At 46.8% G+C, this 27492-nt stretch overlaps 1 protein-coding gene across 4 annotated transcripts; it reads right to left on the bottom strand.

The window, feature by feature from the left end:
• Positions 1-642: 642 nt before the first annotated feature.
• Positions 643-17902, bottom strand: RAD51AP1 (RAD51 associated protein 1). Of its 4 annotated transcripts, XR_009755739.1 has the most exons (10): positions 17520-17902; positions 16166-16215; positions 15254-15434; positions 14302-14447; positions 12242-12553; positions 5660-11428; positions 5348-5424; positions 3023-3142; positions 2398-2494; positions 644-1536 (listed from the first exon to the last, which is right to left on the bottom strand). XR_009755739.1 is itself a non-coding variant. In XM_061560025.1 (6 exons), the coding sequence occupies exons 1-6, from the start codon at positions 17534-17536 to the stop codon at positions 11307-11309; spliced, it is 828 nt and encodes a 275-aa protein (XP_061416009.1). In that variant the 5' UTR covers positions 17537-17902; the 3' UTR covers positions 4373-11306. The 4 variants fall into 4 exon arrangements, 1 of the variants encoding a protein (XP_061416009.1); XR_009755737.1 differs by having other exon boundaries at positions 643-1536; positions 5348-11428; XR_009755738.1 differs by having other exon boundaries at positions 643-1536; positions 5148-11428.
• Positions 17903-27492: the final 9590 nt, after the last annotated feature.

Consider the following 27492-nt stretch of genomic DNA (forward strand, 5'->3'; position numbering starts at 1 on the left):
ATATACTGTCAGTATATTTACCGTTTTACTAGTGTCCTTGTGGAAAGCTCCTCTCGGATAGCAAGCTACGTTGATGTATAAACACTCGAGGAAAGCTCACGACAGCAAGTGAATCAGCACCTGCTGTGACATTTTGACTACCGCAAGGAGATCTATCGTAGTCGGAATTGGGCGAGGGTTTTTCCGTGATATCGTGGCTGGCTTCAGTCGGTAGCCGTGAAAGGTTTACGGGGAAACGCGCTTTATGCTTTGGCATATTTTCGCTAAGGTTTTGCAGCAAACAAAAAAAAATCGGCAAAAAACACCCTCTACTTTTTTTTACACAATTCATGAATATCGGGCCCTCCCACGGACTCAACCCACGCGTGTGCTTTCCACGGGTGCCAGCAAGCATCAACTTCAAGCTTAGGCATTATGGCTTGAGTGTGCATTACTTGGTACAATACATTCCATCATTGTTAATGTTTGTAGTCACAGGCTTCCGATGTGTGCGAGTGTAAAACGCGTGTAGACTGTGTTCAGATATAGACAATGTATTATTGCTATTGTTTCTCTAACCAGTGCTTTGTTCATCATTTCTTTGTAATCTTTGTACGAAATAAACACGTGCAAAAATATATGAAGTTTTCAATTTTTTTTTTATATTTTAATGTTTATCTTTCGTCTGCGTTTAGCTGATGAACATTCTGGAAGAAAACACAAAAATGTCACGCAGCTTTGTCTTGATGCTACTTAAATAGCGATTTTTCAATCGAATCATGACCTCTTATCGTGACGAGGTAGAACGAATTATTACATGCTTAACGTAATGTGCAAATCAATAAATACGGTACTTAGTTCATAAATAAAATGCTCAAACAATTTAAATATAGCATCTATATCATGACATCTCAAGATACTTGTCCGACATGAAATTAATCACAGTTGGGTGGGGTGGGGGGGGGGAGCGAACCTCATGCCAAGCACTAACAACAAACGAGCCCCAGGGCAGCCAGGGCAGTACCAATGAGTCCTAGGGCACCCTCGGGGTGCCGTGAGACCTTCCAACCCGCTTCAGGACATCCACAAGGAGGTGTCACGTGTGACATCGTCTTGCGGTGGATTTTCCTTGGCGCACGGCGACATCACACTGATCTCACACTGCTCATTGCGAAAGTTCCAAATGTCAACCTCTTCATTTCGTCAACACATGATGCAGAGGGCAACGCAATTGTTGGAGGCAAAAATGGGGCGAAACAAATATAACATTAATAGGTAGTTGAAGTTGTCGTCGTTCATCTGCCGTCTTCGAATGAATCATAATGCCGTCCGGTGGCGTCGCCGTCGAGTGTGCAGGCGGTGCAACTGCGCTCAGACCCAGGCGCCAGGCTGCAAAGAGTGGGGCGGAATATTGCACGGGATGCCCCATTGTCGTTCCTTGCACCAGGAGCCCGTGCCAACCACACGCTACGCCGCCGACAGCCGCCATCATTTCTTTGGCCTCCAGTCGAAGAGCGGTGCCGCCGTGTAGTCTCCCACCGCCCAGCTGAACAGCGACTGGAATGAAGAGGGTGGCAAAGATGTCCAATTGAGTGAGCGAGAGTTAACGCCGATAACTCGCCGTCTTGACGATGTAACGCTCCCCCTCTCTCTCCGGCTCACCCCCACCCACCACATCGTGATGGCCTTAATAGATGCTTACTGAAGAGTTGTAAAGGGAATATGTACCATGTTGTCTCCATTAATAATAATTGATGTTATTTGTTTATTCACGAAAGCCTCACCGAGTCCCAATACCATGTTGATGGCTGGTGATGATTGCATTAGGACGTTTGGCCAATTCCATGAATGTGAGTTTGGCTTCATGTCGTAGGGAACTGGGGAACCCGGAGAAAACCTACCGCTCGGCACTGCCATCCGAAGGCCACAACCTCACAGCGCAACGAAAAAAACACTTTGGCAAGCCCCGGTGATGGTCACCACCCGTCCAAAAAACTAACAAGGATGAAACCTCCGTCTGAGCTCTGATGGGCTTGACCATCGTTTTATGTTTTTTTATATTCTTGGTTCTTTCGGTAAAGTCACGTATAAGGGAAATAATAAAATAATATAAATATACTTTTTATTATTTCCCTTCTACGTGACTTTACCGAAAGAACCAAGAATATACATCAGACTCTGCCTTCTCGACAGACCTGGTCTTCACCTGAAGACGGCTGCTTGCGTTGTGGCCGAAACGTCGTGAGAATTATTTTATTGTTTTATTTTTATTATTTTATTATTTTCCTTCTACGTGACTTTACCGAAAGAACCAAGAAGATGAATCCCTGCAGTCACGCTAAGCTTTAAATCGAACTATACATCGTTTTATGGTTTGGTGTAGGTTGCAGGACGATGGGAACCCAGGTGACGTTTTACCTGCAGAATCCGGTTGCAAGAGGAGGGCAGCAGCAGGAGCGTCCCTTGGGAAATCACGGAACATGGGACACATGGGGCAGCCCTGACACCACACGTCCTAGCGGGGGAAAGAGTCGTGCACAAGTTAGGCCCGCGTTCTACATACAATGTGGATGTATACATCGTGTCTTAATGCCACGACATCGCACCTTAGCCAGGCCCGGATTTGCAAATGTCATTTGTAACTTTCATCCTTACCCATGTATCGATAGTTAAGATTTTTATTTTACTGAGGGACTTTGTGTTGTCTTGGTGTAATCTGGGACTGTTTTGTTTTGCTACCTTGGCCAAGATTGCATTTGGTCTTGAAAATTTTACAGGAATTGATATGCTTATGCAATTTGTACTTTAGTGTTTTATTTATTATTTTCATTTAGTGACTTGCTTAGTTTTCATGTCCTTTGCACTCCTATCGTTTTCGTATTGGTTCTTTGGTAACTTTCTGATCCGCCCCAACTGGACATCTGTGAAAAAGAGCTGCATAGCTCATCGGATTCTTCCAGTCTAAATAAAGATTCTGATTCAGAGGCCCCCGTTACAATGCAGTGTGGATGTGTGTAGATACATAAATGCCACCGCATCTCACCTCCTTAGCTTGCACTCTTTGTAAAAGTCATCTCCCAGCCCCCGCAGGAGCAAGGCTATCAGACTCAGGTGCGGAGACTCCGAGGAACTCGGCTCGTCATCTCCCGTCGACGTCAAGGACCTGGGGAGAGAGGGAGGGGAGAGGTAATGGAGAGAAAATAAGGAAAGAATAAGGGTTGACGAATATACATAACGGATGCTAATGGTATGAAATCATACGAACGATTTGAACTTGTAATTGACCTCACAGTATTTGCTCGCTCTTGCAGAGAGAAAGAGGACGACTCAAGAGGCGCAAGGAGGAGCCGCAGGCAAGCGGGAGAGGCAGCAGCCAGGCACCAAGTTTTCCCTTACTCCCCCAAGCTCTGCAGTCCTCTATGTATGAAGGTGGTATTGGCCAAGTAATTCTAGTTAATTGCCCAAGCATCCCAATGCCGCAGATAACCTCGTGCAAGGGTCTTCCTTCACCTTTTTAAGGAAACTTGAATTGGAAAGTTGAACACGTCGGCTTTCGCGACCAATATTATCCATAAGAGGATTTTTGGGTGAGATCCCGTAAATATAAATGTGTCGTTAAACCCACCACCACCCGACACAGCCAATTAGTAAGGTTTGTCATGTAAAAAAGACATGCCAATTCGTTACTAGTTCAACACGCCGGTGTGTTGGCGAGTAAATCCACAACATTTACAATTCGAGTACGACGTTTCGCCGGTAATTACAACCAGCCTCCATCGTGAATGGGAAAGTCATGAAAAGTTTCCACTTAGATGCATTCCAACTGGAATTCTGAGGACCCGTATTTGTGTGTTTACACACACTTCTCGAGAGAGAAAAAAACATCTCACACGCATCCTTTTCCTCTGTGGCTCGTTCTCAGCATCTGAAGCAATACCAGCAGGGGCCACCAAAGGGCAAGGTTTCACCGACTACGCAGTAACAATCGATTAGACTGGAGTACAATGTCGTTCTGTCATTATTGTGCACAGGGTACGGCCATCGATTGTCATCATTTGCGTTACTCACAAAGTGAGTGCCGCGTGTCACGCCGCGCGATTTATATGCAAGGAAATGCAAATGTGTTATCTCGGTGAATGGAACGCATGAGATGGGAAAAGTCCGATACAGAAGAAAGGATAGAGAGCATAAACGAGACAGACAACGCAAACGAGACATAATACAAACGAGACAATACAAACGAGACAGACAATACAAACGAGACATAATACAAACGAGACATAATACAAACGAGACATAATACAAACGAGACAATACAAACGAGAAAGACAATACAAACGAGACAATACAAACGAGAAAGACAATACAAACGAGACAATACAAACGAGAGAGACAATACAAACGAGGCAATACAAACGAGACAATACAAACGAGAAAGGCAATACAAACGAGACAGACAATACAAACGAGTCAGACAATACAAACGAGTCAGACAATACAAACGAGTCAGACAATACAAACGAGACAGACAATACAAACGAGACAGACAATACAAACGAGAACGCACAAACGAGATAGACGCTGCACACGGGGAGACGGTGCAAGCGAGAAGGCTTGATAAACGGGTTGTTGCCCCACGTGAGTTTGAAGCTTCGTTAATGACAAACAAAATACTATCAATTTACGATTGCTTTGGGTTACGTTTTTTTCTCTCCATTAACAGTGCGGTACAGTGTGTCACCTGATAAAGCCTATGGCATTTATTGAGACGTTGCCGTGCAGACAGACGCGAGCTTTACTCTACAGCATGAATTACACTCGTCGTCATTATACTTAAGCCTGAGTGACACCAAACAAAGCCATTCGCGTTGATGAAGATGCTCATTACATCTCATGGCATCTATCCGCCCAGCAGTGTAAACCGGTACATCGCAGCCAATCGGCGGGTCACGTGCGGTCGGGTAAATCGTGGAAGAGTAGGCCAAACATCCCTCCTCTCTAGACTCGAGCTCTTGTCAAGTGGAGGAGGCCCTTCTTCCACCAGCAGTGGCCCGAGGAAGCAATTGCAGGGCTGCGCCTTAACCTCCGTATAACTTTGTTTCACCAAAAAAATATTGAATTCCAGAACTGATTAAGTGTAAAACTTGTTCGACGAAGTGAGGACTCACCTGCCAGCAAAGAGCGTAGTTTTCCCAAAGCCTTGGTCAAGTTGATTGAGAGACATCTTAACCCTACAGTTTGCAGTGTGTGTATATATTTAGAAATACTTCTTATTTTCTGCCACGCTTAAACAGAGGCAGCGATTTGTTTTGTTCACGGGCGATACTGAAGCAGCTTGCCAGCCTCTCCGGTCTATATATGCACACACCTGTGTCACCTGGGTGTGTCACACGCGTGACGCGTCGCAGAGTCTCGTTGGGCGTTGGGTTTTTCTTTGAGCATCTCCTGGCAGATGAGAAAGCAAGAGAGAATCATGCGAAAGCCCAATCCACCACCACCATCAGCCTCAGCAGCAGCAGCAAGCAGGCAGCACTTCTAAAGGGGCCGGACTTGCTGTCTGCCGTGTAGCAAAGGTTGGAGGACATTGCCCCGTGCGAAACTCGGTTTATAGACGGAGGTTTTTACGACTTTGGACATTATAGCCTCTCTCTCCGGTGAGGAAAGGGGTGGCGGTCCTCACCTTTGACCACAAACTCTTGTTGTCCCCAGCGACGTAAAGTCGTGAGCCGCAACGATCGGTGTTGCTTGTAATGATGATGCGTCGTCGTCGTTATAATCATAGACCCAGGGGAGATCGAAAAACAGAAAATAACAAGAAGAGCATGTGCTTTTGTTTGTGAATGGTGAACACGAGAGGGTCGTCCTTAATTGATAAGTTCACAAAGCAGTCACTTTCAAGAGCCGACCCCTTCACCCAGTTGCTTTGGGGGTGATCGACACTGCGCCAACGAACCCGGCGACCAGAGTTCGATTCCCTCGCCCACGGCCACCAGCATCGTTGATGAATATATCCGAAGCGGTCCTGACCGAACCACCTTAGGTTGAATCCCGTCTTAAATGTGTAAACATCAACACTGGGGAGACAAAGGCGGCCGGGCGTGGTTGTTAAGCCACACACCCCCTCGTAGTGCCGTGCCGGCCTACAGCACTTGCTTCAACAGTCTGTTTCAGATGTTACGGGGTGGGGGGGGGCAGGAGATATGTGTCTGTGTTACACCTTGCCCATTTGCCAAGGTGGCCCGTTTGTAAATCCGCTGCTGCGTGAGGGTTTCCCTACGCTGTGCAGAGCATGAGGTGGTGTGTGTGTGGGTAATTTCGCCATACTTCACCCACGTTTGTCATTGCAGGCTGGTGAAACCTTGCCGCACATTTTTACGGGTGGAACGATGCATGCCATGGATCGACCGATTTGATACGGAGATTGGCCAAACATCCAAATTGTTAGCAAGACCCTCGTTAAAAAAAAAAGATTCTTGAGACTCCGTCAGCCTATCCTGGGTAAAACGAACGGGCATTGCTATCATTGTTACAAGTCGTTGCCCATAGCCAACGAAGGTCTGGCTTTTCCACCGTCGGGAGGGGTAGAATTTCTCACCAATGGCTCGGGAGGCTGAATGTTGTCGTATGGCCATGTGCCTCCCGAGAGGGCCCCCCAAGGCCATTCGTTGCGCTGAGCGTCACTGCTGAGCGTCACTGCTGACGTTTTTGACCGATGGCAGCGGTGGGGGGGGTTTCTCTCTGAACGCAAAGTCGAAAGGTGACGAGCGCACACGTGTAGACGTAAACAAGGTAAACCCGTCACTCCACGTGTAGTAGAAGCAAAAAAAGATGTTCGTTCACATTTTTATAGCGTGACACCACGCGACAGGTGACTTGCTGGATGGGCTCAATAGTTCGGGGACATTTGTTGAGCTTAGCTGAATTTGAGTCTTGCGGTGGCTGGACATGCGGGTTGCATGAATATAACTGCATACGCACAGATGCATTTGACCGCCACAAGCGATATGAATTACTAAACACTCAACAACGCCAATAAACACGTTTTATTCACAAATACCTCTTCTTCATTACAAGATGCATGTGTAATTTAATATATTCTTTGACAATAAAACATGCTTTAAAAGATGTTCACACAATCGATAATACAGTACATTAACTAAGTTTAGTCTGTCAAGTCGTCCAGCTGACTGACCAATATTTCCCAAGCGGCATTTATTTAACTGCACAGACAGCACGGTGTGGCCTGTTCGGAAAACGGCACCGGGTCTATGAACATTGAGGAGTCTGCGAATACTGGGACCCAAACGTATAAATGATGCAGAAGTATCCAGAACATGACGAATTTATACTTTTCTGCTTTGGTAATATTTAAGCGTTCAGGTGGCAGACTGAATGCCACCCTCTTCTCTTCTGTCTATGACTCCCCAATGAAGTGCCTTCTACCCTCTCTTCCCTGACGTCTCCTCTATCTCCCATTCTCTCTGAACACAGCCTAAACAACCATATCTGTCTCATGTTCCCACTACGTACACGTTCGCGTTGTGTGTACAGCGTTTTAAGATGTAGTCGCAGTACAGAGGAAACCGTACAGTCAACATACAGTCAGCGGTCAAGTTAATATTTGACATGCCATTGGATGATTTGCAAGTACAATTCAGGCATAGAGGCTGCACGTGACGATTTAGAAGGGCTCTGTTATCATTCGCACTGCACTGCCATGGGAATGTGGAATTTCAGAGCGACATGGACTTCCCAGCATAGATATGCGCAACACCATTGGTCATTGGATCATAACAGCGTGTGAAAACGACGATACTTTAAGCTGTTAACGTCTTCCACACGTGACGAAAAATATTCATGAAATAGCAAAACCTTGCAAAGTAGGAATCCTCCAAAAACAAACACTTTAAGATTCGTTGAGGCTGCCTCGGGTAAATAAATTATGACGCAATTAGGTGGATTACAAGTACGATTATAACGGAGTTAACAAGGTTGCCACAACTTAAATAAATACCACTTGGAAACATTACTCTCTTTTGTGTTATCAGAAGACAATTTTATGCCCATGCTTGCACACTTTTTGTGCAGTAGTGCGGGAGGAGCAATGGAGGTTGTCGCGGTTATGCTGCTGTGTGGCTCTCTCGATCGTTTTCGGGTTGTACCACGTGCAGCGAAACATCGGACATCACGCCGAGCAACACGCGGCCAAGCCTGACGAAACACTGGCGAGCGATCGTGGATTCTCATCCTTCATGCCACGCAACAACAAAATGACAGTTTTGATTAGTTTGTCGTTTCCATGGTGAACTCTGCAAACGTGGCTTTAGTAGCCAATTTGGCACACGCTTCACAGCAAATGGGTACGACGAAGAAAACAAAATCACGCAACTATGCAAACAGCTTCTTTCGCGGGCACGACAGTAATTGTGCGTGCACTCACACGCCCGGTTACGCAGCAGTTCCCAAGCCGAAAACGGAGCGGTAATCCAGTATGTGTTTGTGTGTATGTATCAAGTTCGATTCACCTTGCCAGTCATTTAATGAATTGTCAGGATTCGAGCTATGATTACACTGGTTACACTGTTTTAGACTAATTTCAGGGTGCTGATTCCAAATCTGATCTCAGATTTGCTCTATCACATCTCATTCTATGCTATCGGCATACCCCATTTTCATTGATTTTACCCGAAATTAACTCACTTATGATTGCAAGTTGTTGCGAGTCAGTGACTGCTTTAGTGTTAAAATATGGTGCTGTATTTTTAGGATAGTGTGTTTATAATATCATTTTATGTAGATATCCACATTTATTTAATATTTTTCTTCTGCAGTTTTTATTAAAAATGCAATATTTGATATTTCAAAAACCTGATGTGATAGACAAAAACTGATGCAGATTTGGAATCAGCATCCCAAAATTACCTTAAAACCGTTTTTTGCCAGAAAAAGTGTGTTGACCAGTGTTATGATTCAATACATTTGTATTTGTCTCTTGAATACTCATTTATTATATTTCCTGTTTCGTATTTTGTATTCCGTCACATCTTGCTTGTTCCATTAGACAAAAATTCCACGAGTATATGATTTGCAGGTAATTTACGTAAACAGTTAAGACATTTTTAAGATGCCGAAATCGATGTAGGTAACCCTAATCGATGTCAATCGATGGAACAATTTACATGCCCAGCACACAGTGCAACGTATCAGCTCCAGGGAGAGGCCTCTCACCATAGGTAAAGCATTAGCAAGGTCTCACAGCCACGGCTGCCTTGACTACCATCACAACAACCGTTTGAGGCCATTCTTATTCATGAAGGCCACTGACGTCGAGATTTGTCTTTTTCACTCACAAAGCATATTAAAAACCGTTCTTTTTAAATCAACCGAATTGCTTTATATAGACTGACATAATAATACAGTATTCTCATGCAATGTCTTATAAAAGATACATTAAATGTCCACATCTAAGGGCCCCTGTACAGTCCAGCTTTATACACTGACCGGTCTTCTCTATGAAAATGCAAATTAAAACCGTTACCTGTTGCTGCTGCACTAATCTTATTTGTGTATACAGTCATACCTCGGTATACGACCACTTTGGAATACGTCGAATTTGGTATACGTCGTGTTTTGAGAAAAAAATGTCTTGGGATACGACGTCTTGCTTGGGATACGACGCGCTTGCTAGACCTTGTATGGGTCGGGACGAGTCACCGCGTACCCGCGTAGACCCCGTTCACGTCTCCTCCCCTTACTCACCACCATCCTCGTAGGCTATCAACTCCTCTAAGCAAGGTAAAGTGATGTTACATTTTATTTAAATGTATTTTGATTCATGCATTTATTTTAATTTACGTATGCATTTTAGTAATAAGTAGTGTCTAAATTATTTTATACAACCCCATTAATGTATAATATGCCATATAAAATATTATTTCTTATACTCTGGAATGGATTATTTACTTTCCCTTTATTTCTTACGGAAAAAATTCATTTGGTATACGTCATTTTCGGTATAAGTCCTACCTTCTGGAACAAATTAATGGCGTATACCGAGGTAACACTGTATATTAAAACGTGGATTGTATTTCTGAGGGCAGGCATTTGGAATGTCTTGTGGTAAAGGAGCACGAAGCCACATTGCATCCAGACCCCTAAACCCTTCTAGATGCAAGCAAAACATAACAAGGACAGGTTTTCCTAGATTTATGCGGTAGTAGTAGATGCGTACCAAAAAAAGGGAATACAAAGCGAAACCGCACAAGAATACAGCTGCCTGCCGAGTAGCGTGTACAGTACACGCACACAATGTTTCCCACGTCCGACCGCATAGCCGTGAAACCGCATATAACGAATTTTGGGGATAAATATACAGCGCAAATTCGCACAAACCGAACCCGCATATTGCGAGGAAAATCTGTAGCTCTTCTCTTTCAGACGCATCCCTAGGCTGCGTGTCCTGGGAACACAATATCGGTATGTAGCTGCAAGATAACAGCCGTTTGAGTTTTGGGTCACATCTTTAAATTTCAGGACAATGGGTTGAGAGTTGTGCAGCGAGCCCAGGATGAAAACATTTCTAGTTTCCTGAAACCGAGTGAGAGTCCAGGCAATATCTTGCGACGTCATACGTAATTATAACCAGTCTTGCGTCAAAGTTTACACAAAATACTCGTGGTATATAACAGTATGCAAAATTCAGTACTAAACTGCTCTACAGACTCTAACAAAAATCATTAAAACTAAGTTATTCAGATGATTTTCAACCACGTGCTAAAAAAAGCCGTGCTATTAAAATGGAATAAAGGGCTTTCACTATTAAACCGTGCCTCAGATTTCAGCTATGGCCGGTCAGGGCAGCCAGGGAAAAGCCATGGCAGGTGAAGTTGACTTCGGCGGTGGTTCAAGTCAGTCTAGAAGCCACGTTTTAGGCCGTCGCTGCAGGCAGGTAGCAGTCACCTCACAGCGGGCTGTGGCAATCTCTACGGTAGCTTGTATGGCAGTGTGCACTCGTGGCAAGTCAGGTTAGCTTATAGCAGACCATACCTAGTGAGGCATGGCGGGTCTTGTATATGTTGAGTAATGGCAAGTTGAGTTGCACTTGGGCTGTCAGTGGTAGTAGCCCTTGGCAGTTGAATGGGTCAGTGGTTGTCCCAGACAAGGCCATGGTTCAGTGGCAGACTGTGGCAGTGATTGGTATTTGGAATGGCTCAGTCGCAGACCGTGGCAAGTGGAATGGCTTAGATGTTGACTGTGGGACAGTCCATGGCATGTGGAAAGAGTCAGTGGCTGGCGGCTGTGGCGGGCCGTGTTGGTCCGTGGCAGTTTCACGTAGAGCCGGGGTGGAGTGGCGTCAGCTTGGCTCGTTTCGAGAGGCCAAGACGCAAGGTCGGACCTGGCGATTGGTTTGTTGTGCCCGGTGACAGGCCATTGTTTTTACTCGCTGGAGCTGTAATTGAGCAGAAAAGGAAATTCAGATGTGAAATATTTTGATCGCATGACGGGTGGTTAAAGGGTGTTGTTGGGGTTAGGCTAGGAGAGTAACACATGCTAACTCACGTTTAATATTTTTTAAGTCATCATTATTTTTGCCGTGGCATGGAGAAGCCTTCGTCCATGAGTGGATAATCAAAGGACTGCAAGCTATCGGGGGTTTAAAAACAAAAAATTCTATTTACTCTTGAGGATTACACATATGTAGTTGCCAAGTGACCATTGACTCCTCCAAAGTAATTAGAATCATGTCTTTATTTGGAGTCACAATTCGATTCGAAAATATATTCTATTTTTGCATCTCTTTTTGTGTTTTCTGCCTCCTTTAAAGAGTTTTGTCTGCACCATTAGCATATCGTACGTATCATCAGACATTCTCTATCCACTGCTAGATGAAGGCCTCCCCAAGCTGTCACCATCCCTCACGCTCACACAACAATGAATCTAGCACACACTCCGATATCCTCGCTCCATCTCCGCAGTGTACGCCCTAGTGTTTCCGCTCCGTCGTGAGTCTCGCATATGAGGTAATAACACTCAGCACTGCCACGTCCAGACCATCTCGCAGTCTCACACCTACATCACCTGGAAAGCTCTGGTGGTCATCACTTATCAAGGGACTAAGCAGGCTCAAACTCCTACTGAGCTTCCTAGACCCAGGGGAGATCAGGCACATTCATGGATGGTTTCATCGTGGGAAAACGTGAAAGAAATGCGAGTTAGAAACACGTGTGCTTGTGCCAGTTGTGGTCCGATGCTTTTTCCTTACCTGGAGGAACCCACTTGGGTTTACGCGATGCCGTGGCACGAGCTGTGACACCGGCTTTATTGAGGACAGGCGGGGGGCTGCGTTTCGGTGATTGTCGAGGTGCAGGATCTGGCCCAACATCCGCCCTGGCTCCACGTGCCGCGCCCTTTATTCTGCTGCCCCTGGCCACGGCTGCTTTGGTCCCTCTCCTGTCCGCGGCGGTGGCTGCAGCAGTGGACCTGGGTGCCTTGGACCTCCTGACGGGCTTCTTGTAGTTGCTGTCATCGCTGTCCGACTCCCCAGCAGACTCGGAGGACTCGCCCGTCTCGTCGTCTGGTGCGGCGTGACGCGATCGGGAATATAATTCGGAGGAACAAATACATATAAAAAGGTTGTGGTCATTGCATTGTGGTCACTGTAGTTTCATATTTCTGATCGATAAGAATTACTTTCCAACTCAAAATAAAACCACGTATTCCAATGTGGTCATGGCACATATTGAATGTTTGGCAAATATTACTTTTAAAAAAAAATATCAGAAACATAATATGTACATCAGGCATAGTACGATAGTAAGTGCTGCAAAGTCAACTTAAAATAATTTTTCTCGATAATTGGTTCTTTACCCTTCTATCTGGCAACAAAACTGACACCTTTTTGCAAGGAGTCATGTTTGCATAGACCGCAATACCTGCAGTCATAATACAAACAAAAGAACATAACTCTGATAATGTGCACTGTCCTTGAAGTTGATTGGTCCACACCCGAGACAGCTTTCCTTCGAGCCTAGTCTCATATGGGTTGGACCAGATGACGCCAAAAGGCGCACAACTCAAGGACAATGCACCATCAGAGTATGAGAGCTCGGGGCAAGCATCTACACTATGGGGACCTCATTTGCCAGTAAAAATATGATAATTGGTTCTTTACCCTTCTATCTGGCAACAAAACTGACACCTTTTTGCAAGGAGTCATGTTTGCATAGACCGCAATACCTGCAGTCATAATACAAACAAAAGAACATAACTCTGATAATGTGCACTGTCCTTGAAGTTCACATTATCAGAGTTATGTTCTTTTGTTTGTATTATGACTGCAGGTATTGCGGTCTATGCAAACATGACTCCTTGCAAAAAGGTGTCAGTTTTGTTGCCAGATAGAAGGGTAAAGAACCAATTATCATATTTTTACTGGCAAATGAGGTCCCCATAGTGTATAATTTTTCTCACTAATGATGCTGCAGCATCACAAGATACATCCCAGAGTACACAGCCTACGTGTGTAACTGCAAGGTAAGAGCTGTTTGATGTAACGGTTGTGCGGATCCTTAACTAACTGACTACTTCATCCCACATCTTAAAATGTGGTTGCATTTAGACATGAAGTATCTCGACTATAAAAACAAATAAAGAAGACAATTTAGGAAAAAGCCAGCAGGAGAATTTGGTGCAGAAGATACAGACCTGTTTGGTTTGCACAGAGGGCAACAAATCAGCATCATAAGTGGCCTTGCACGGCCACGTAAACTAAACAATTTTTTTTTTTATCAGGTAAGGCCCACTGAGCTTTTTATCTATTCTTCAGAAGCTACTTCGTTATCACAAATGATAGCTCAAGCAAGTGGCTTATTATCACGTGGAAATGTATAGCAGTCAAATATGCATGTTGATTTTAAATGTGGAGGGGAAAACCGGAGGACCCGGAGAAAAATCCACGTGACCACGGGGAGAACATGCAAACTCCAAATATACAGGCATCAGTGTCGGGATCGAACCCACGACATCCTGTGTACCAGGAAAGGTAGTTAAACATCTCGCCATCGTACAAACACAGATTCCCCGTATAGCCATTCACAGGCTATTGTGGCAACTGCTGTTAGCGAGGACCTATGAAGGTTGACACAGCACACGTGGGGGTAGATGGCCAGCACCATGCCTGGATTTGCACCAGGTACTCATTTGCGGCTCAGTCGACCTAGGAGAGGCCCTGGACTGGTTCATATAATCGTTACTGGTGTTGGCAGTGAGCACTATGCATGTCCACACACACCTGTAAACATACAGAAAGCCAGAATCTCATACCGGCTGCGTCGTCAGTGTTGACGTTGGCACTGCCCATGGCTTCCTGTGAACTCTCCCGCGAAGACACCGCGATTTCCGTCTGATCACCAGCGAGGGCAAGGACCTTCTTGAGGTCCCTCTCAAAGAGACGCTCATCCAGGGATGGTCTGCGCAGAGTGGCGTAAAGTGCGATTGCAAACGACGACAATGCACATAGGTTGGTGTGGGCAGTGCAATAATGTTATAAATAAGAGGTTGCTACTTAACATGATGGAGCAGGTGGAAGGAGGGAATCCAAACTATGTATGGAAGGAATTGCCCTCCTGATGGATGAATGAATTGTCATGATTTAGGATTGAAATTCGGCTGAAGAATCTGTTCTTTTGTTACCATTGTAGTGAATGTAGTGGCTACTAGTGACTATAGGAAGCAACTACGAACCCATGAGATATAACATATACAATCCAAAAAACGCTGAATTGGAAAAAATGACGAGGCGATGCACTCCGCCTGGTGAGCGTTCCAAAGGGACATGTCTTTAAATCCTTTATATTAAGTTCGCTTGCTTGCTTGCTTGCTTACGACCGTGCAAATCTTTCGGTCGTTTTTTAACCCACTTCCCGTGATCCAATCGAGCTGACATTTTCCACACAGACTCGTTGTGCGTGACAATTAATTTTCATAAAAAAAATTTTCTAAAATTTTACACTGTTTAGGGAACATTTTTTTAATATTTAATTACCAATTGCTTAATGCTGGCAGACAATCATCTTACCCATAGGTGGCAGCCATCTCAAGCCAGAGGACGAGAGGACTCTAGCCGCCACGCATATAAAGGATTTAGAGTGAAAAACTTTGTTTTTACGGGTTAAATTTTTATCTCATGACATGATGTAACGGGACAATTATAATGTACTCTTTGAAATGTCTTGTAAGCATGTCGTTCATTTATTAGTTTCACTGTTCTTATTACCTTTCGTCTCTTGCTGTTTTTGCTGCTGTGTTCAAGGCCGTGTCTTGACTGGACTTCTTGGTTCCGCTCAAGGCCCTCTTTTCAGGCTTTCTCTTTGCCTTGTCGCCATCTCCATCGTCAGAATTGGTCACCACCCGAGATCTTTTGCTTGGCGGAAGAGAGGCCGATGAGAAATCATCGTCTGTGGTGATGTAACACACACGCACACAGACACATTGATGCGTGCACATCGCAGGGTTGTTAAACCGATAACCATTTTCAGAATCAAATCGCGGTTATGAAAGTTAGGATCTGGCAATTGTTTACAGTGGGATTTTAGTGATGAATGCATTGACTGGCACGTGTGAACGTACAAACTGTGGCACCATACCCTTGTGCGCACCTCCGATTAGCAAGGTTGGCTACGTACGATGCGAAAGAAGTTCAACATACAAACGTGCACACAACATACAAAAGGTAAAGGTGCAACCTTACAATCACTTGCTGGTGGAAAGGGCCTCCACAAGGAGCTGTAAACAGTAAATGGCCGACTCTTCCATGCTGGTCAGACACATTGGTAGAGGTGGAAAAGTGCCCACACTTTCCTCGACCACACGCGATCAAGCGCGGTAGACTCATTTACCCTGCTGGGTGGAAGAGAGGTCCTCAGGGGATTTAAAAAACTTGCCACATTGAACCAGCGGCTTATGGATTGCAAGCCAATCGTGCTCACCATTGCACCACGGTAGCTCCCTTGTGGATGGATCTGATGTTATTTAACATTGACAATGAAATTTGACTTTTCATTATTTAAATAAGCGAATGAGTCAATGGACCATAATAACAATATAATAATCATAACCATCACTACTGTCCATCACGTCATCTGCCCATAAACATCATGTATAAATAGATATCCCACATTCTACTCACCATCGTCTTCAAAGTCCTTAGGCTGAGTGTAATCAACTGCTTTCTTGATTCTGCAACAATCATTGGGATAAAAAAAACACAATTCAAGATTAATTCAGGAATAACTCGCGTTATTACGTACACGGAATTCACGAGCCTACTTGCTGTACTGCCAGAACACCTGTGGCCACTGAATTACAATGACACAATGCGAAGCAAGTTGCCAATCAATGACATTGACGCCGCATTGAAACTCGTCATAATCGATGAACATAACACGGAGCCCACCAACAACTCTCCCAACTGATCCGACGCACCAATATCATCGATTGATCAGTCAACGTGACGCAGCGTTTGGCCACCATCGGTCAATCAACATCGATGCACCAAACCAATCGATGAGCACGGTTGACGACGTACGGAGCGAAAGAAGTTCAACGTTCATGCGTAATGAATTAAGGACGATCGATGAACATTACACCGTGCCAATAATGTAGGCGAGCCGTGTATACATCTACTAAAAGTTGCCAATGAATGCACTGTTCATTAACAGTGTCAAAAAAGCGATTCACGTTGTAAATCAATTAACCGTGCCAGTGAATCAATAATCAGCGGCAATTAATCAAGTTACAGTGGCAATGAAATAACAGTGCCAATCGATTAAGTGTTAATTAACAGTGCCAAAGAGTTAAGTGTCAATTAATTAACAGTGCAAATCAATTAACACAAGCGTGGTCACCACATCTACGCCTCTCTGTAAGGAACGAAACAGGTGGACTTCTCCACATAGCTGGTTGTATTTACTGGCGAAACGTCGGACTCAGATGGTAAATGTTGTGGCTTGGCTCTCCAACACACCGGTGTGCTGTACTAGTATACTACACTATACACTACACTACTATACCACACACTACACTACTATACACTACATTATACACTACATTACACTACACTACTCTATACCATACACTACACTACTATACCATACACTACTATACACTACACTACTATACATTATACTATACACTACTATACATTATACTATACACTACTATACACTACACTATACACTACATTACACTACTATACACTACTATACACTACACTATACACTACTATACATTACACTACTATACATTACACTACTATACACTACACTATACACTACTATACATTACACTACTATACACTACACACTAGTGTTGTACCAGTGACGAATTGGCACGTTCTGTTTACGTGACAACCCTTACTAGTTGGCTGTGTCGGGTGGTGGAGGGTTTTAACGACACATTTATACGTTTACGCGATCTAACCCCAAAACAACCTCTTATTATGAATGAACACCGAGCTCACAGAGACACTGCCGCTCACGTACCTGAGTGATCGGGACATATCGATTCAAGTTAAAATCCGCTCATCCCCCCAATAAAACAACCGACGCGACCAATTAAGCCGAGCAATCCAACTCTTAATTAAATAGCGCTCATTCATTAATCGCCGCAGCTCGGCAGAACTTCGCGTTCGCTTCAGGCGGTGAAGGCAAAGAAAGAGGGCCCTGCCTGCCTTTCGGTCACGGCGCATGAAATAATAAAAAAAACACGCGGATAAGAGCCGCGGTGACGACAGTAACAATAGCGATGAGGGTATTTTCCTCAAACGTGAGGGAAGTGAACGTTAAATATTAATAAAATATAAACAATTAGTGATTAACGCGTTGCGGAGTTGCCGCGAAAGCGGCTTTGCAACACACGGGGGCGACAAGCCGCCCGTTTCGACGCAAGCAGTTTCGTCACGACGCCGATTGAGTGGTGGTGGTCACGGTACAATTTAAAAACCTACGTTTAAAATATCGTAAGTATTGGTTTAATCTCGTTTCCAATGTGTACATATAAATAATTAATGTTTTGGGGGTAGGGGGGTGTTTTCAAATATGCAAATGTTGTGTATTGCGTCAAGTAAGGCAGAAATATCGGGTGAATGTGTTGACGAATGCGGTACACGAATGATCGGTTGGCAGCGTCTTATCCACGTGGTTGGGTGAATGAATGGGTGGATGAGTGAGTTTATAATGAATTAATTCATGGATTTGAGTGAGTGAGTTAATTATTGATGGATAGCTAATACATAGCATGGAAGGGTGGGTGAATTGGTGAATTAATATATGGTTTGATGACTGAGTTAGGAAAATAAAGTGATCAATTTCATAGACGCATGGTTGGTATGCATTCGTGGTTGAAGGAATTGCGATCAATACATTATTGGGTTGCATATTGGGCGGTTTGGTGGAAGTGATGTATAGAATGTTAAAGGAACCGACAGGTTATTTATTGAAGGAGATATAATTGATTTCGAGCCCTGTTTTGGAACCGTGGTGATAACCCAAAAATGTGCAACATTTGGAGACCTGGGAGTTGAAATGCAAATAGTGGTTCAGGCAGACACATCGGTGATACTGTAAATGACGCAGCCGAGATACACTATGAGATCACTTGAAGATGTTCAATCAAAGTACTGTATTCAGACACGTCAGTTCTTGACTCCCCGTGGTGGACACTGAGTGGTGGACACTGCACGTGGTGGACACTCCACGTGGTGGACACTGAGTGGTGGACACTGACTATGGTGGACACTGCAACGTGGTGGACACTGCACGTGGTGGACACTGCACGTGGTGGACACTCCCGTGGTGGACACTGCTCGTGGTGGACACTGACTATGGTGGACACTGCTCGTGGTGGACACTGACTATGGTGGACACTGCCCGTGGTGGACACTGCCCGTGGTGGACACTGCACGTGGTGGACACTGCTCGTAGTGGACTCTACCCATGGTGGACACTGCCCGTGGTGGACACTGCACGTGGTGGACACTCCACGTGGTGGACTCTACCAATGGTGGACACTGCTCGTGGTGGACACTGCACGTGGTGGACACTGCTCGTGGTGGACACTGACTATGGTGGACACTGCACGTGGTGGACACTGACTATGGTGGACACTGCACGTGGTGGACACTGCTCGTGGTGGACACTGGTAGCAATTGCCACCGTAGGGGGTACAGACCACAACCAATCTGGCGTCCTGGGCTGTCTCTCTCCTCCCCAGATATGTCACGGGCGAACTGCTGCTGAAGGCTTCCGCCAACAGCAGGGGGCAGCATGCAGCGACATCACTGCGGCGTTTGAAACGATGCAAGTTGCTACTTTCACCCGATGCTTACGGGTCGATGCATCGATTACCGGCAATGCTGAAGCTCACGCTGCGTGTATCGAATCTAACGGATTTTTGTTTCTCTCTCAATACTTCTTGTACGTAACGGAGGCCGCTATACAATCACCGCAGGGTTTTCAAAGAGGGTTGATAATAATGATTGAATCGTAACGCGACCCGTGATTCGTGACGATCCATCATCCCTTTGGGAAGATTTTTTTTTATCTTTCTGAGAATGAACGTGGGACAAAAGGTGCAGAGCAGTCAACGAAGCGTGAATAGAAGAGCACTTCTTGGAAGAGGGCTCCTTGGTTTGGCTCGCGTAAAGCCACGACGCGCATTTCACACTGACTGCGTCAGGAGGAGCGTGGAGGGGTGGCGCATCATCATCGCTGTGATGATGATGCCTCCTCCTCCTCCTCGCGTACTCTTTGGTTCTTTCGGTAAATTCTAGATTTGAAGCTTTCGTGACTGCAAGGATTCATACTCTTAGGTGTTTCGGTAAAGTCACGTCGGTAAAAAGTTAATGATAAATAATATAATTGAAAAAATAATAGAAATAAAATAATAAATCACTTTCGGTGAAGTCACGTAGATAAAAAATAAAATAAAAATAGGAGATGAAAATAGAAATAAAAAATAAATAAAAGTGAATTTCAATTACGACGTTTCGATTGCAACACAAGTAAAGCAATCGTCATCAGGTGTGAAAATCACAGCTAGATTTTTTTTTTTACTAAAGTGGGAGAAATGCCGAGGCTAAGGAGTTTATATAAGTGTGGACGTCAGGGACTGGGACGTGAGACTCCGTTCTGGGTGACCATAGTCGCGCACTGAGGGGCCGTCCATAAATGACGTCACGCACATAGGGGGAGGGTGGGTCAGATTTTTGTGAAGATGTGTGACGAGGGGGGGGGGGGGGTTTGAGAAATGTGACGTCACATTAGAATGCGCAACTTTAAATAAATATGTAATTGTTATAACAAGACTAATTGTTATAACAACACTCCTACAACATCAGAGTGCAGCGCCACATTAAATACGCACTACAATGACAATAGTTTAAAGCGATTTGAAACATGTTTCATTTTCAAAATGGAAATATGGTTTGGGGGGGGGGCAGAGCTTTGTGACGTCATATTTGAGAGGGGGTCTGACTTTATGTGACGCCGTGTGACGAGGGGGGAGGGGGTCAAAAATCGATCAAAATCGCGTGACGTCATTTATGGACGGCCCTTGACCGTCGAGAGATGTGTTTTTTTTACTTTCTATTTGTGCATCAAGTATCCGCATCATCAGCTGCTGCTGCTGCTGCCATGGTTTGTGTGTGGGTAGCGGTTTAGGGGTTGTGGCCCCAGACGTTTCGCGGAGAGATCGAAGCCAGGGAGGGATCTTCTGGATCGTTGGGTCTTTCACGAGGTTATTTGTGACTTTTTGTGAATTCCTTTCTGGATTTCCCAGCAGCACCAGCATCATCAGCCTCATCATCAACAACAAGCAGGGCTATAGTTGCACTTTTGAAGGTTACGCGACGTGCTTCCAAAAGGGACCGCGCGACTTCAAGGACGGTGGCCAGGCACGTGACTTTGATCCTGGTGGGTGGGGATCACGCCGAGGGATAGGAAGAGAGGCGCACACGGATATGGCATCAGCGGTAACGTCAGGGACGACATTTACTGTCGGGGCTTGAGCAGGAGACGTCGCGAGAAGGCGATGGTGGAAGCCAGCGGAACGAGACTGGTCACGGCATGAGAGCCAAAGGTTGCAAACGTTGCCCGAGATGGCCAACCAAACCACGAGGCGGATTGTGACGTCGCAATAATGTGGAGGATGATTACATCGTGGGGGAGAGAGAGAGAGAGAGGCATTCATCCATCGGTAGATAGACATTGGCTGCTGATGATGATGATGATACTGATGATGATACCGATAATGATGATACTGATGACGATGATACTGATGATTATACTGATAACTATGATACTGATATTGATGATACTGATATTGATGATGACGATTATGATAACGATGATGATACCACTGATGATGATACCTGACTCACCATCGCATGGCCACGTGGACGTCTTGCTGGTGTCAGGAATGAATTAGCTTTCGCCTGACTCGGGGTGCGCACGCCCGCACTGCTGGCGGGGGTGCTCGTGTTTTATTGGAGCTCTCTCAAACCCCCCCCCCCACCCCTCTCCAAGCCCTCTCTCTGTGTGTCTCTGAGGATGCATTAATTGCCTTCGCAGTCCTTGCCAAGCACGGGGAGTGTAGGGGGGGGGGGGGTTCTGGATTCCAGAGTTGCAAAAAATGCCTCGGGCCCCGCTTAGGTCATGCCCGGCCAGCGGAGTGTAACTCAACAACACGTCGACGATGAACGGGCGCAACAACAACACTAATAACACTGATAGCGAGGGATCAAATAAAGGGGCAGCCCTGCAACGGCACGCCCGCTGGCGGAAAGGGGGCTCCAGTGGAGAGAGTTCTGGAGTGCCCGGTCTCGAGGGGATGTGGGTCTGCTCTTCCACACTGGCCAGGCGTGCTTGCTGATCGGTTAGCTGCGGTATAACCCGTGTGTAACTGCGGTTTAACCCGTGTGTAACTGCGGTATAACCCGTGTGTAACTGCTGGGTGGACAGAGGCGGGGGAGGGGCATTTAAGAAATCCTCCATTGCTCCGCCTGCCACGCTGGGAGATTGAACCGGCGACCTCTGCCATGGAATTGCCCGAGAAAGCCTCACTGAGTGCTGAAGTCTCTTAGCGAGGAGACTGTCCTGCCTGCTACATTGGGATAATTTGGCCAATGCCATGAAGGAGTGTTTGATTGTTGTGGAGGGGAGGGTAGAACACAGAAACCCGGAGAAAACCCACCGGGCATACGAGGAGTGACACTCAGCCATCCCATCTCCGAGCCTCAGCTCGTACCCCACGCCTTCGACACCCGGTAAGCCCCCCTAGCTGGTAGTCACCATTCATCCGAGCAACGAACCGGGCTCGGCCCCCGAGATCCGACGAGGGTTCCCCGGTGGATTCGGGGGGTGATTTGTTTTTGCGGCGGGGAAAAGGGGAGAAAAAAAATGAAAATTACTGCTGAAACAAAACTAAAAAACTCGTGCAACATGAATCTGCGCTCCTTCTGCTGCAGATGTCTTGCACGTGGTGTGTGTGCGCGCGCGCGCGCGGGGGTCCCACATCTCCGCCAGTCTCTACGTTCCCCACCGAGATTTGGAAAATCCACAGCGTTCTCGTGACGTGGCTGTGGTGCAAGTGCCATATATTTTCATTAGCGGGCTCGTATAATAATAGTCTTGTCGGCAGCCTGTAAAGACCGCACTTTTTTACGTTTAACCAAAACACTTTGAAAGATATAGTAGTTGGGAACGGAGTGTTTTGTGTGTGTCTGGGTGTAGCGGTGAGCGCGCTGCGCTACGAACCCGGCATCGGGAGTTCGATTCCCGCTCACGGCCAACACCCAGTGACAATTATCTGGAACCGGTCCTGGGCCTCCCCTAGGTCGACTCAGTCTCAAATGAGTACCTCGTGCGATGCGTAAAACATCGCCACTGGGGAGACAAAGGCGGCCGGGGGTGGTGCTGGCCACCCACCACCTCGTGTACCGTGCCGGACTTCATAGGTGCTCACTAACAACACTTGCCCTAACAGTCTGCTAAGACTATACGGGGGACCTTTGTATTTGTCTTTTGTCTGTGTTACTCGGGGGTCGAAACCACTGGAGTCAAACGCTGGATTTGAGTCCTGGTTCTTAGCCGCGTGTGTCGCGAGTTTATGGTCCCAGCCTAGTCACCAATCACTCAACACACACACACAAAACAAACCCCCATCGTTACATATACATTCTCACTTAATTGATCTTATTACAACAAAAAATGCTCTAAACACTCCTTTTTCCGGGTGCATGTGAAAAACCGTGGGCGTTTTATTCATTTTCTTCACCCGAACCGTGTCTCGCGTGCTTTGCGCGCGGTCCCCGGCTGTCGTATTTTCCTTCACTTTGTTCGCTTTTTAGAGTTCCCAGTGCCACCGCCGTGCTGCCCAGCTGAGAACCGCCAAGCGAAAGAGACGCGCTCATCCCTGGCCTGCGAGCGACGGAGCGTCACGGGGCCTTGAGCCGCGCCGTTTAAATGTTGCATCGGCCATGCACCTGCACGCAGCGAACGCACGAGTTGGGTGACACGCGCACTCGGATGTGCGCTACGGCGAACTTCGTGGCCCACGCGGTGGCCGTAGATGGAGGCGTCGCGGGAGTGCCGGGCGTGCACGGATGATGTTCGTGAGCGGTGCCTACGAACACCGCAGACCCGAGTTCGATTCCCGGGCCACTACGAACATCAGCGGCGAGTGTTCGCTCAGGGCACTTTAGCGAACACTCACCGCTGATGTTAGCAGTGATACTCTAAGGGCACTGCCCTTAGAGTATCACCACTAACCCTTAGAGTCTCAGCGGTGAAAGGCAAATATGGTATGGGCCGTGGAAGGGGGAGTGGGTGATATCTTTGTGGTGAGCGTCGCGCTACGGACGGCGCTAAGAGGCTCCAATTGTCTCGCTCGGCTGCAGGAATTCCAAACAATAGCGACGAGGCGGATGAGCCGAAGAGGAGCCGTGCGTGCGCCGTAGGCGTGCGTTTGGGCGTGATGGGCCCCACAGGGCGGCCGCGCGCGTGCGGTCTTCGATCGCTCGTTCGCTCGCTCCTGCCAAGCGGCGGGGCGACTCCAACTGCTGAGTAAACAAAAACATCGTGATTTACAGCACCGAGTGTGTGTTTTTTTTGTTTGTGCCGCACGCCTCTGCGATGCGTCTTCGGGCGGGTCGTCCCGTGCGTTGTTCAGCGGCACGATGTCCGACGCTTCGCTCCACGTGCGCTGGGAGATTTCTTCGGGGTGGGGGGAGGGGGGTTGTTGAAATTCCTGAAATTCAATTCCCGAAAAAGCTCCCAAGCGTGCGGAGGGAGCCGTGGGGCACCACATCGGATAGCTCCACACTGGATTTGTGATGGGGTTTATTCGTGAATGTTTTTGTTGTTGTTGATCTTGTGGTTGAGTTGTCTTCATCCACCGTGCCACCTCGCGTCCATGAATCATCGCGTGAACTCCGGTCATCCTCGCAGCAGCGGCTGTTTATTTCAACCGTCGAGAAAAGACGGTCTTTCAGATGCACTTCTGCGGCCGTCTGGAACGCTCTTCCTACTGAAAGGAAGCCATTGGAGCTGTGCACTTTAAAATCGTCTAGATTGAAAACTCATTTCCTTACAACTGCCTTTTGTATTTAGTTTGCCGTCCTTCGCCCGCACCTAGCGCGGTTGGCTACGTACATTGTGCGGAAGAAGTTCAATATAGATACATACGTTTAACACGTAGGCTTTCGCGACCAATATCCTGCATAATACAGGTTTTTTTAGGATTAGATTGCGTAAATATATATATGTGTCGTCAAACCCGCCACCACCCGACACAGCCAATTTAGTAAGGTTTGTCGTTTGGCATGTTCTGTTTACATGACAAACCTTACTAAATTTCGATTTAAAGCTTTCGTGACTGCAGGGATTCATCTTATTGGTTCTTTCGGTAAAGTCACGCAGAATGGGAAAAAATATATAATAAAAATAAAACATAATAAAAGAATATAATGTTTTCTTTTTATTATTTTATTATTTCCATTCTACGTGACTTTACCGAAAGAACCAAGAAGATTAAACCTTACTAAATTGGCTGTGTTGGGTGGTGACGGGTTCAACGACACATTTACGCGATCTAACCCCCCAAAAAAACACGTATTATGGATACATACATCCAGTCATTCAACCACCACCCAACCGTGTTTGCTCCGTGGCTCTAGTTTAATAACTCTGGGGGCACATTTTCGCCGCGTTATAAGCGGGGCGCCACGTTATACGCGATCGTTTGACGTCACGGGGAATGTCTTTGATCGACCACTATCCGAGCCACTGTTCTCCAGCAGTTCTGCTCGGAATGTTGGTGGACGATCGGCCCAGAATTGTGAATGGCCTTGTCATTCTGGCCGTCCAGAACAATGTCTCGCAGAGTCTCGGGGCTCTTCGTCGTCAGGAGAGGGGTCTTGCTACTTTGAGATGATTGGATATTGCATCTTTATTAAATTTTATTTTTAACCGGCGTTTGGTTTGGCGCGGGAAGAGACCGAACGCACAACGATGAGATAAACACTCAAGGTTTTTGTTTTTGTTTTCCGCACGGGCTGGTTTCACGATCCCACTTGCTGTGCTGCCTTCCCCCTTGACCACCGGGTTTTGAGAGTTTAACCCAATCGGCGGCGCGTCGTCTTGCCCGTCTCACAATCGCCCTCGCGTCGCCACCGCCGCCTGGACAGGTGCTCGCTAACACAGTGCACGTGACTCGTCGCGTGCACTTCCCTGGCCAACCGCGAATGCACATGTGGAACACTTTTGCGGGCTCCCCTTTAGCCTAAGATGCCTTGGGGCCAACTGTTATATTGCCAGGCTCCGTGTGTGTGTGTGTTAAAGTACTTACCCAGTCTGCAAAGAAGCCCTCCGGGGCAATAAGATGAAGGTGGGGTGAATGGTTGGGTGAGGTGGGGTGAAGCGGTGAGTGTGGAGGTGGGGAGGGAGATTTGAGATGCCGGCCTGGGCAGCGTCCGTGGTGTGTGCGCGCGTGCGTTTGTTTGGGGAGCGGTGGTGTAGTGGTTAGCGCGCTGCGCTACGAACCCGGCCACCCGAATTCGATTCCCGCTCACGGCTAGCGCCGCCACTGACGAGCATCTGCACCGGTCCTGGGTTCACCGTGGGTCGACGCAGCCTCTAATGAGTACCTGATGCGATGTGTAAACATCGCCGCTTTGGAGACAAAGGCGGCCAGGAGTGGTGCTATCCACCCAACAACCTCGTGTGTCGTGCCAGCATTCATAGGTGCTCGCTAACAGCACTTGCCCCAAAACTCTGTTAAGGCTATACGGGGGATCTTTGCCTTTGTGTGTGATGAGCGGTGACGCACCAGTTGGCGTGCTACTGCACAATAGCAGCACGTGAGTTTGATTCGTGGCTAATATGGGTTGCCGCTAGAGGCACTACCGATTAAAGCAGTGCTAACAACCAAAACAACAAAACAGTGTAGTTTTTTTGTTGCTAGTATCAAAGAATGAAAAATTAAGAATAGATTTTACCCTTTTTGACAATAAAACGGGTGTTAAGACGTTCAAACACCAAATAGAAACCTTTTGCAAGGCATCATGTCTGTAATAACCACGCAAGTACGTGTGGTTATTTTGTGTTTGAAAATCTTAACACCTGTTTAATTGCCATTTTCATACGGGTAATCGGTTCTTGAAGCAAATTTGTGAACCGCGACAATTCAACAAATCGTTGGGTGAATTGAAAAAACAAGAAGAGAAAAAAAAATCACGTGGCCCAGTTGTCTACACACACTGTTGTTGCCACGTGAGGCTTCCATTCAGCACCCTTGCAAAGAGGATCTTGGTCAATCCTCACCAGGATTGTTGACTCGCCGATCAGAGAGATGCGCCCTCTCCTCCCCCCTCCCGTACATTTGGTCCGGTGTCTTCGACAGAGGCGGCACGACCTTGCGATCGTGCGCAACTCGTCCTGCGGTCCAAGCAGCTGCGATGACGTCGCGAGAGGCAGCCTGCAACACGACCGCCACGATTCCCCCGGTTGAGGTCATCGCAACCCCGGCGATTTTTGTCCTGCTCGGAGACCTCGGCGGAGGAGAGCATTGTGGGAGCCAGCCACTGGCAAGGGGTGGGGGGGTGGGGGGTTGGGTGACTACTTCCAATTCGAGGGAATGCTGCATCCCCCTGAACAACGGGGTCACCTTCACTCGTTTTTGTCCCACGATTGTGCAGCGGGGGTCAGGGGGGGCGGGGCCGGGGGAGGGGGATTGTACCCCCTCCTCCTCCTCCCAGGAATTCACAGAAATGCTCGGCAAAATATGCGAACCCGACCCTAGGGGTCACGTATCAGATTGCCGTTCTTCCCCTTGATGGTGGCGGTGGTAGGGGCTCGTACTGAAGGTGACTTTTTTTTGTCTACGCTGTGTATATACAAAAAGAAACGGCTCTGATTTGTGGTCACAGGCTGCCGACAGACTCTCCGTCTCAAGAAGCGA

This window comes from Lethenteron reissneri, chromosome 26 (assembly GCF_015708825.2).
Source record: "Lethenteron reissneri isolate LAM-NWPU_2019-01 chromosome 26, ASM1570882v1, whole genome shotgun sequence".
Classification (NCBI taxonomy): Eukaryota; Metazoa; Chordata; class Hyperoartia; order Petromyzontiformes; family Petromyzontidae; genus Lethenteron; species Lethenteron reissneri.